At 42.1% G+C, this 10,446-nt stretch overlaps 1 protein-coding gene and 1 long non-coding RNA gene across 4 annotated transcripts in view; one reads left to right on the forward strand and one right to left on the reverse strand.

Annotated features, from left to right (window-relative positions):
* Positions 1-10,197, forward strand: part of LOC105569385 (glycoprotein 3-alpha-L-fucosyltransferase A) — a 37,611-nt gene extending 27,414 nt beyond the window's left edge. For 2 of the 3 annotated variants that reach the window (XM_012025811.1, XM_012025812.1), the window contains exons 2-8: positions 429-667; positions 1,847-1,936; positions 3,067-3,255; positions 4,719-4,946; positions 5,097-5,285; positions 6,047-6,282; positions 7,853-10,197. In XM_012025811.1, coding sequence (XP_011881201.1) covers positions 503-667; positions 1,847-1,936; positions 3,067-3,255; positions 4,719-4,946; positions 5,097-5,285; positions 6,047-6,282; positions 7,853-8,198 — 1,443 coding nt within the window. In that variant the 5' untranslated portion in view covers positions 429-502 and the 3' untranslated portion in view covers positions 8,199-10,197. The remainder of the gene's footprint in view (positions 1-428; positions 668-1,846; positions 1,937-3,066; positions 3,256-4,718; positions 4,947-5,096; positions 5,286-6,046; positions 6,283-7,852) is intronic. The other variant, XM_012025813.1, reaches the window with a different exon arrangement.
* LOC105569384 lies at positions 5,578-6,031 on the reverse strand. Its single transcript, XR_001009504.1, has 2 exons — positions 5,949-6,031; positions 5,578-5,871 (listed from the first exon to the last, which is right to left on the reverse strand). It is a non-coding gene; the product is annotated as an uncharacterized LOC105569384 (long non-coding RNA).
* Positions 10,198-10,446: the final 249 nt, after the last annotated feature.

Genomic DNA, 10,446 nt, shown 5'->3' on the forward strand with positions numbered 1-10,446 from the left:
GATATTGCCAGGCGAGGGGCGGGGACGCGAGACGCGGGAGCGGCGACGTAAGCTCGCCGGCAACGGCGCGCTGTCCCCCTCCTCGCCAGGCAATATCGATCGCCGTGCGGTCACATCTCGCCACGCGCTCGAATTGGACAGTGGGCAGGGCAAAGACGACGATTTTTGATAATTAATTACTCGCTAACTATTGCGAAAATTGCAAATGGTTCAGGACTTTTCTGTTCATCTCGATCCGTTCTACCTTCTCACGAGCTCTGGCACAAATGTTGTGACTCACCCTGTATACGTCGTCGTTCCACGCGATTTCGTTGTGCGTGAACTTTGCGCGAATCGCTGCCGCGTCTCTTGATCTTGTGTGTTATTTCAAAATTGTTTATAAGGATCGACCGATCTGTCTCATTCATCTTCAATGACTTTCGTTACAGCGTAGCCGAATGTCGTGGAGCAGAGTGGCGCATGGCTAGATAAGAGTCTCGCCCGACTTAGGGAACCGGGCGGCATGGGTATGCCGCGTTTCTCCCTGAAGAGATACTTTTTCTACGTGCTATGTCTGACGGGCACGTTACTCGTCTTGCTGAACCTCCTGCAGGACGAGAAATGGCACAGCATGCGGCCACATCCCGGGCAGCCGCAGTCCGTTCGGGCTGCCGGCGACGGGCCAAAGGTACGTGCTAAATTATTAGTTGCCTCAGGTTTTTCGATGGAAAAAGCTATATCATTGTCTGATCGTACATGGAAAAATTCCGTAGTACGTTACACACAAAGTACATTTTTACAACACTCTGCTTGTACATCTAGAATACAAGGAGTAACGGTATTGCGTATAATATTAATTGTTTTCATTAATCACATTAAAAATTGTAATAGCAAACGTTTATTATCGGGCTTTGTTTATCTAAAAAAAAACAATCGAACAATATTTTCTTACGACAAAAGTGAGAATTATAAACGTTATCATTTTTGCAAATATTGTAAACTGTGTTATGGACGTGTGTAAAAATTTGCCATGTGTTACAACATTTATATAGTCAGCTAAACTTGTTTAAAAGTTATTAGCTGATATTGTAATTTTCATTGTAAATGTCGTAAAATATGCAACATGCTAAAATTGTAACTGTATTCAGATTATACCGAACTCTTTCTCATTTTCATGGAATTGATCACTGGATGGTACATTAAAATTTTCGATTTATAATTACAGCAGTTTGTTTCGAAAGATATAAAACGTATACAACATTGTTTTAATAAAAATGTTCCGAATTCATAAAAACGCAATATAGTGATTGATTTATTATGTCATAATGTCGGTATATTTCACAGAAACGGAACTTTTTGTTGCAATTTTTACTACAGTATATATTTTCTTGCGAGGACTATGAAATATCCCGCCGCATAGTTCATAGTTCATTTATTTGTGGCTACGGTTATTTCTGCAGTACCGATTATAATTGCAGATCGACATTGTTTCGGAAGAAAGTGACATAAGAGTAAGTTATTCCCTCGGTATATTCAAACGCATATATTTTTTTTGTCGACCGTGATATCTAATCGCATTTGATAACATGTCAATCGAGAAACTTGATAAATGCACTGGCTCTCGGTGTATATTTCCATTATCGTACCATTATCGTACCTTATCGTACCATTTGTAACCGTATAAGCGCGAATTTGTTTTTTAAGATTATCGCAATCTACCGTGCGATTGTTGCTACGCTAAATATATCGTTGCCGCATCTTTCGATAAAATGGTACAACAGAGAAAGAGAGACGGGAGTGTGCGAACGGTATAAACGGTTGCAAGATGAATCACGGCTGAAGGAATAAAAACGAATTTCGCTCGCAGATGAAGCCCGATTCGCCTTTGAAATCGAAGAAGCCGACGATGCGAGTATTACGCACTCGGGAGCGAGTGAGGAAAAGACTTTCGTCCGAGGTACGGTCAATTGTAGCGTCGATTAATCCCAAAACGACATGTACACGGAAAAAACATTCCGAAGAGACAGACGAAAACCCCACGAGTCTCTCGTATTCGTTGCGTGATTAAGTTCAAAAAATTCCAATGATGAAAGTATATGTACACAGACGTTTCATAAACACATTGTTACTGATTATATTCCCACGAAATTCTGTTTGATATTGTTACTTTTTCCGTGTGTCGTCTTGCTTGTCCTTGCGCTTTAAGTACGGTGCGTATGCTTGCTTTTCGAACTTAGTGGCTTCCTCCTTTTCGACTAGGCTTTCATAGTGCTGGTACAGCGCCCGTAATTTATAAGCCAGACGTACGACGAACATTTACAACGTTCGGAACGAAACGTGAATAATAATTTGTATGGGATTCAGTGATCGCGAATAAATTTCATGTGAAAGAAACGTTTTACGTTTCAATGCTTTACACGCAATTATTGAATACATTGGAAAATTCGGCGAATATTACTTGAAATGTCATCGTGGCTCGTTTGATATTCATTGTGCTGAATTGGCAAAACTGTACGGATAGTTGACGCTTCAGATCGTGAAATGGAAATTCTTATATCGTAGTATGCGTTAGAATGGCTTAATAGTCTAGCCTTAATAGTCATTGCTTGTAGCAGTGTATCGACTTATTTCTTCTTATTATCCATACGTGGGACGAGAACGTTTTATTTCAACCTTACCGTGTCACTCTTCGGATCGTATATTATCCAGTAAAAATGTATGCCGGGGATAAAGGTTTCTGTTGGCTCACGCACAATATTGTGCTTAGGAACTTTGAAAGTAGTCACCTGACTAATCGCATGAATTTTTAGATTTGCTGATAAAACAAACATACACAAAACGAAGCGACTAAGGAAAACGTAAATTAACGACTTGTTATAATTATTCAAGTATTGTAGGTAGTGGAAATGTGAATCGATTCACTATCGCAAGTGTCATTAATACTATACTTGCTGTGAAATTTGTTGAATGCGACATTTAAGTTTACAAACGAAATAGTTCGCAGTATTGCCTTTTTAGTTGCAGCAGAGAGATAATATCGCGCGAAGGATATTTTCCGATTATTCACACATTCTTTTTTATTTGAAGGCAATGAATATAAATGGAACCGCGAGCTTGGGCGAAAACTCGATAGACTCGGACCCATCGCGAAGACCTTGGTACATGAAAGGAGGAACCAGAAGACCTTATCCAGCGATAAGAACTCGCAACACCGGCAGAAGATTGGCTCAATTGTGGCCGGAGGAAGATGCTTACGATGATCGTGTGACTAATCAGGTAATTTAATTGCACGACAATTTGCGGACTTTCTTATTTTAAGATTCAATCGTGCGTGTCGTACACGCTGTAAAAGTTATCTATTATTAATTGTTAATTAATTTTCATGCATATTAAACGTACACATATCGCCGACATTTTGCACAGAATTAAATAGGTATCGGAGAAAAGTTAATGAAAATGTTAAATTATTTTTTTTTATTGCATCGTCGTGTGTTATTGTGTTACAGAATTTTACATTTTTCAATTTATTATTTCTAAAATGTTAGGAAACCCTTAGGAATTTTCTCTGTTTTTATTACTCTTGTAATAGACACAACAATGAGGAACCTTAACTTTAGAAAAAATTAATTTAAAGCACCGACATATCCATATCTATACTATTATCTCTTGGATGATAAAGAGAGAGAGTTTGTAGCCTGGTTTCTTTGTTCGCTATCTTCTTAGAAACCATTTTCTCGATTGCATTCAAATTTTAACTGGCATTTCTATAGCTTCTCGGGATTGATATAAGCTATATATAATCTTTTCGCATTTGAGGATTGCGCATGCGTAAATAATATCATGCACCGTTGGACTGATTTAATTGAATTTTTAATAGTTGTTTCTACAACATTTTGGGAGTGTCATAAACTATGTATTATTATTTCGAGAATGCGCATGCACAGATAATATATTTGACAAGAACAGGAACAGATTTAATTCAAATGTTAAAAGTGGTTTCGAGAGCACCTGGGGAAACGGTTCGTAGAATCTCCTAAAATAAAGCTCCACTCGATACGACATGTTAAATATCAATTTGAAAAGCTGCTAGATTCACATATATGGATTATAATCGAGAATTGTCTCTACAAATTCTATTTTTCCAATTATTATATTACTACGAATATAAATACCGAGTAATTTTATTGAAAATCTTTGAATTTTAGACAGCAAACTTTGGTTACCTCTTACGCTTTTTCGGATATATTTTAAAGGGAAAGAGACACACGTGAGAGCCAATCATGTTAGGTCGCGGGCGAAGCCGCGGGGCACGCCAGTACATTTATAAAGAGATAGAAGGAGTTTCATCGATTTCAATTTTTGTAGCAAAGTATATTAGAAAATTTGCTAGAACTTTACGAATTGAAAATACAATTACAAGTTTGACTTTTCAGTACTCGTTGAGTATGTACTGTTATAAACAATTAAATGTACTTAATTTTGTAATAAATTTAAAGCACTGACATATCATACATTTATAAAGAGGAGTTCCGTCTTTTTTAAATTTTTGTAGTAAAGTGTATTAGAAAATTTGCTAAAACTTTACGAATTGAAAATACAATTACAAGTTTGACTTTTCAGTACTCGTTGAGTATTCACTGTTGTAAATAATTTAATACATTTAAGGTGGCTTTTTTTGTAATTCAGTCGAATAAGCGATTCTGCACAGACATATACTAATATCGTGAATAATTTTACAGTTAATGTTCGTGCCACCCGATTACAACAAAACGGGCGGCGAGAATCATCCATTGAAGAAAATAATGATTCCTCACGGGATGGCCGAAGCCAAAGTCGGTCCTGACATTTTCTTCCAGCAACGCTGCCCGGTGAATACTTGCACGATCGTCCGCGACAATCCGGACAGCGCCGATCTCATTCTATTTAAGGATTACGTCACGCACGTGGGACGGAGATCTTACAATCAGGTAAATCAAATGCAACGACGAGCAATCTCAATTCCTGCAACCCGAGAAAGTGTCGCCTTTACGATTGACCCGTCGCAGCTTTGCTAGCACTACGCATACGTAAGACAAGATTTATTGCTTTCCTAAAGGCAGTTGTGTGATTTTCGGCAGGTGTGGATGCTGTATTTTTTAGAATGTCCTTATCACACACAGAGCGTGAAGAACGCCCTTATCAATTGGACCGCCACGTATCGGCGCGATAGCGACGTAGTGGCACCTTACGAGAGATGGCAATATTACGATTCCAGTATTACACAGATTGCACAAACGTTTAATTATGCGGCAAACAAAACGAAGAAGGTAATTAATCTTAAAATTTCTTCTATTCAGGCCCGGTTTCGCCAACGTCGCTTAACTTTAAGCTTAGCTTAATTCGTTCTTCGTCCCTTTCCAACTGTTACTCTAGAAAGAGACAAACATGAATGAAACTAATTGTAAGATTAAAGTTAAGCGACGTTTGGTTAAACCGAGTCTTAATATTAAATATTAATAATATAAAATGTTTAACTTAAAATAATAAATATTTTACTGTTCTGTGACTCAAAATTCTGGCATGTACTTGTATTCTTTTCGAAATAAGTGCTACAGACAAATCTTGGCTACATTTATTTCTTTAATTAAAATACAATTTTTTAACTCACTTGTTAGTGGTAGACGAAAGCGAGATATACTGTTGAATTTTGTAAAATAGTGACTTCAAATTTTGTACATATTTTATATTAAGTCAGAAACTTAAATTTTAATCAACATCTAAAAACTACACACGGAAATAATGTTTACTTGATGGCAAAGTTAAACGAAACGAAATGATCTATTCTTCAATCATAATTTGTTATTGTATCAATTTTCCTGTTCTCTCAGGTAGAATTAATTCGATATGAAGTACCTACAAATGGAAGGTATAGGAGTAAGATTTCTTATCGAAAGTTTCTTCTGCCACGTGCACATTCTTGTATAACTTACACCTTTCGGGCATGCCCTCGAGTACAGTTATTCTCGCTCTCGCCGGGCACAGAGCAAATACTATCGCACATGACATTCGCCCTCTTCCGTTTAATCAGGTCGCCTGGTTCGTTTCCAACTGCCATCCCCGAAATCAGCGCATGCATTATGCCAGGGAACTCTCGAAATACATCCAAGTGGACATTTACGGCGCGTGCGGCAGCCTGCGCTGCCCGCGGTCGCAGTCGCAGACGTGCTTCGACATGCTCGACGAGGACTACAAATTCTATCTCGCGTTCGAGAATTCCAACTGCAAAGACTACATCACGGAGAAGTTCTTCGTTAACGGACTCGGGTACGTGCGATGATATTTATTGCGCCTTCCTTCCCACCCTGCCTTCCCTCTCACTCTCGCTCTCCCGTTGGCGCGCACAGTCCATACGGAGAGCCGCGATATTTCAGATACGAGCAGCGAATGTAAGCCGGCCGACTTAATACACTCGATCATTTCACCCAGAGGTCGGCAACCTTTGCCAACTTGCGCGGTATCTCGAATAAGGCGGTCGCGTGCCAACTCGCGTTACCTAATCTCTCCTCTGCTCGCGTAATGGACAGAAACGCGTGCTGCTCGCGCGTTATTAATTAAGCTCCCGAACTGGACCCGCGTCGACTCCCGAGCGCGAGACGTGCGACCGCGACACGATCGTGGCCCCCTTTCGCGACACAGTCGCTCTCCTCCCCCTGACTGTGCCAAACCCGCGCGAGCGGACTCTGAGCGTAGACTCGTACAGATAGACCGTGCACCTCGCGAGAGGCTTTCAAGATGGCATATAAAAAGAGAGAGCAATCGAGATCGCGAATGGTGTTTTCTAATGCGTGAGTCGACAGAGGGACAGCATTACGAACTGCCTCTGTCCTTCAGATCGATCTTGTCTTCAGCTTGCTCGTATGAAGACGCGGTCTATTTGTATAAGCCTATAATTCTGGGCGAGGTCTGCTATAAATTTTTCATGGCAGAAAGGCGACAAGTCTGACGCACGGTCTGTTCTATCTGACCATGTTGCCAAACTGTAAATCTGACCTGCTGGCGTGCTATGCCAGCAGATTGATGGCACAAAACCGGGCGGAGTCTGTAGCAGAATCCGCCGCCAGTCTGCTGTCAAATCACGTCAGTACTCGCTAAAAATTAATCGGTGGATTATCACTGATAACGGTGAACGTTCACTGATTCGCTCAAGTATTCAGTGCTGTACTTGCAACTGTTTTCATTGATAACACACTGATTGATTTTTAAGGAGTAAGCTCGGTCGACAGAGGACGGGCTTAGCGCGGATGCAGCTACGGCTTTGTTGTGGGATTCTGATCAAATTTGCTACCAATCTGCCAGCATGCCATCTTGGGTTCCCTCGCGACTATTCCCAAGTAGCACATGGCGGTTCACATGCGCTTTATACACATTTTCTTAAACAACGAAAGAATGTGGGTCGCCAGTAGTTAATTGACGATAAAAGGAATTGTTAGACGACTTTCGGCTGGCAGTTGGTTCATTCATACAAATCCGACGCCTCGACCATGCGGGCTGTGGTCCTTTTCAAGGAGCCGAATAATAAATATTACGTCATCGATATCAATCTAAAAACCAGGAGGTTCGACATCCATCTATGGGCATCACTCGAAGAACTATGTTAGAAGGCACGTCCATCCGATGTAACGACCGCAGCAGGACAGGATGTACCCGCATGGTCGAAACGTCGGATTTAAACGAATAAACCATCTGCCAGCCTAAAGTCGTCTGACGATTCTTTTTATTTTCTGAGGCGTATTCGACGTTCGACAAGACCCAACGTGTTCTACGTAAATTGGCTTATTGTCGCTCCCTGTGTCACTTAATCTCGTAAATCTCTGTTCTCCCCGCGGGTGTGCAGGCACAACGTCTTGCCCATCGTGATGGGCGCCCACCCGACGGATTACGCGCGCAGCGCGCCGTACCGCTCCTACATCCACGTGGACGAGTTCGAGTCGCCGAAGGAGCTCGCCGAGTACCTGCATCGGCTCGACCGCGACGACAATCTGTACAACTCGTACTTCCGCTGGAAGGGCACCGGCGAGTTCATCAACACGTACTTCTGGTGCCGGATGTGCGCCATGCTGCACGACGACCGTCCGCCGAAATACTACAAGGACGTCAACGAGTGGTGGCGAGGGGACGGCGTGTGCACGAGCAGCTCGTGGCGGGAGCACGACCAGGTCGCGCGTCCGCAAAACACCTGAGGATGATAAGTCGCCCCGGGGACGCGTTTAAAGGGCTCTTCCGGCGGCCACGGAGAGTTCCGTGCGTGCCATGCGTGCGTGCGCCCGCCCGCCCACGACACGTTGCTCAATTTCTACAAACTCAATTTCTACAAAAATTCCGATTCTTCCAAAACGGAACGTTGCCCGAGTCCAACGAGGGGCGGCCGGAAGCTTCTGAGAGGGGCCATTGTGCTCTCGCATTTAACGACGGGCGGGCTGCTCGAGGCGGATCGTAAGCGCCCGGGGATGAACGTCGAATCGATCGGCGGGGCTTTTGCGAAACGAGATCCTGGTGAGACGCGAAAGCGTGCCATGGTCTCGCACGACCTCGTTTCACGATCGCTACTCGAGCCGCTCTCGAGGAAGGTATTAATAAGACCCTCGTCGAGAGTATCGCGCGACTTTTCATCACTCGGCCGCTTTTAAGGGGCGCTCAGGAAAGCCGCGACTTGGCTTTTACTCGTTTCCGACGATCGAGACGCGAACAGGAAAGTCTTTCTAAGGGCGAGTTTCACAAACGTCGGTTAACTGCCGACCAAAGGTTAATCGATTCTCTGTCTCTTCTTAGATAATAAGGTAGAAAAGAGATAGGGAGTCGACTGAACTCTGCTTAACTGTTAACTGACGTCAGTGAAACTGGCCCTAAATGAGACTGCTCGCTCGCGCGCGAGCGAACGAATTTTATCAAGGAGGGCAGCGCGTGTGCCTAATTGTCGAATCTTCCAAAGTAACGTTTCTATATGCTCCTTTTTTTTCGGATGACAAACAAAGAGAGGTGAGAACAGCGCCCGAAAGACCCCCTGGGAGGTCATTTTTACTTATACCACGCGCGACGAAATTCGTCCGGGCACAAAATTTTGCGACGTTCGGAAAACGTTTGAAGAAACATTCGAGCAGGCGTGCGGAGGGCGCCGTAAAACAATACAATACACGTGTCACGAGACTCAAGTGTAATACGCGTTTGTCCAGAAGACCCGATTCTCGCTGCGCATTTAGCATTGAACTGTATTGCCTGCGATCCTGGGGTTTATCCGTGCAACTTAAAAAGACACGTACTTGAGACGGAGTATTGGGATCGTTTGCCATTGAGTGTGCGATGAGAACACATGGATTATATGTTTGTATGGGACGACCCCTGAATCACACCGGATAATCTTCCAACTGTGTGTACTAGAGGACCAATTACGAGAGATAGCGATTTAAAAAAAAGAGAGAAGGCGTTAATCAGCATCGAAAATTACGATGTTAATTGACATGAGAAATTGAACATTTTTAAGAAATTTGACTTCGATTATGTGCATAAATAGTATTCGCGAGTAGATTCATAAATAAGATCCGCTGTATGCAATTGTTGTATCACTTTTTCTGTGAAATTAGTGTTACCCACGGTGTGTACCCACCGAATATTTCGTCTGCTGCTAAAGGTGTATCGTTTACAAATCAGTACTACTGCTGTAGCAGTTTTCAGATGAAAAAGTTCAGTTTGTTAAGTAAACCGGAACTTATTTATGAATCAACCAAATAAAATCTTATTCCTCAATCAATTTTATCTCGGCAAAACTTTTAAATCAACCTTAATTATACGAGTAATTAAGTTGACAATTAATTACGATGACAAAAGTGCAAGAAATGCATTGCTAAAACGGGAGTCATTTGCAAATTTATCATCACGACAGCTGGAAGGACAATCGGTGAAGAAAAATCTAAAACGTGTTAGATAAGTAACTGCAATCTAATGAAAGAGAGAGAGAGAGAGAGAGTGAGCAGCCGCGAGATTTGCGTGTAACATAAAAGAACAGTGGCGTCGAAAATGGAGTGTGAACCGCGTATTGTTTTGTAATGCAATTTGCGAGCTCTCGTCGAGGAGGGCTCGCTGCTTTTTGTAGAGTGAGAATTACTGTTCAGTATTTAATATTATTGTTCCTTCTTGCGAATTCTCGCGAGGGGATCTTATCGTTGTAGGCGAAGAAAAAAAAAATTCATGTGCATTCATATTGCGTCACGTGTAAAAGTTGTGTAGTGAACTTTGCTTTTCGGACAATAATCGTGTACGATAATTTCCTGTATATACTCGCACATTTGTGTAAACTCGCTTGTGAAAATTGACCGAGTGCAGGACTTGTAATAGGATCGATAAGGTTCTTGGGTGTGAAGCGTTGTACATTTAACTTGCATTTATATTTTTTGTTAGACGAATGCATGTATTTATGTATTTTGCGAGAACGAA

Source organism: Vollenhovia emeryi, unplaced genomic scaffold (genome assembly GCF_000949405.1).
Source record: "Vollenhovia emeryi isolate VEMERY1.0 unplaced genomic scaffold, V.emery_V1.0 DF939124.1, whole genome shotgun sequence".
In the NCBI taxonomy this organism is placed as follows: Eukaryota; Metazoa; Arthropoda; class Insecta; order Hymenoptera; family Formicidae; genus Vollenhovia; species Vollenhovia emeryi.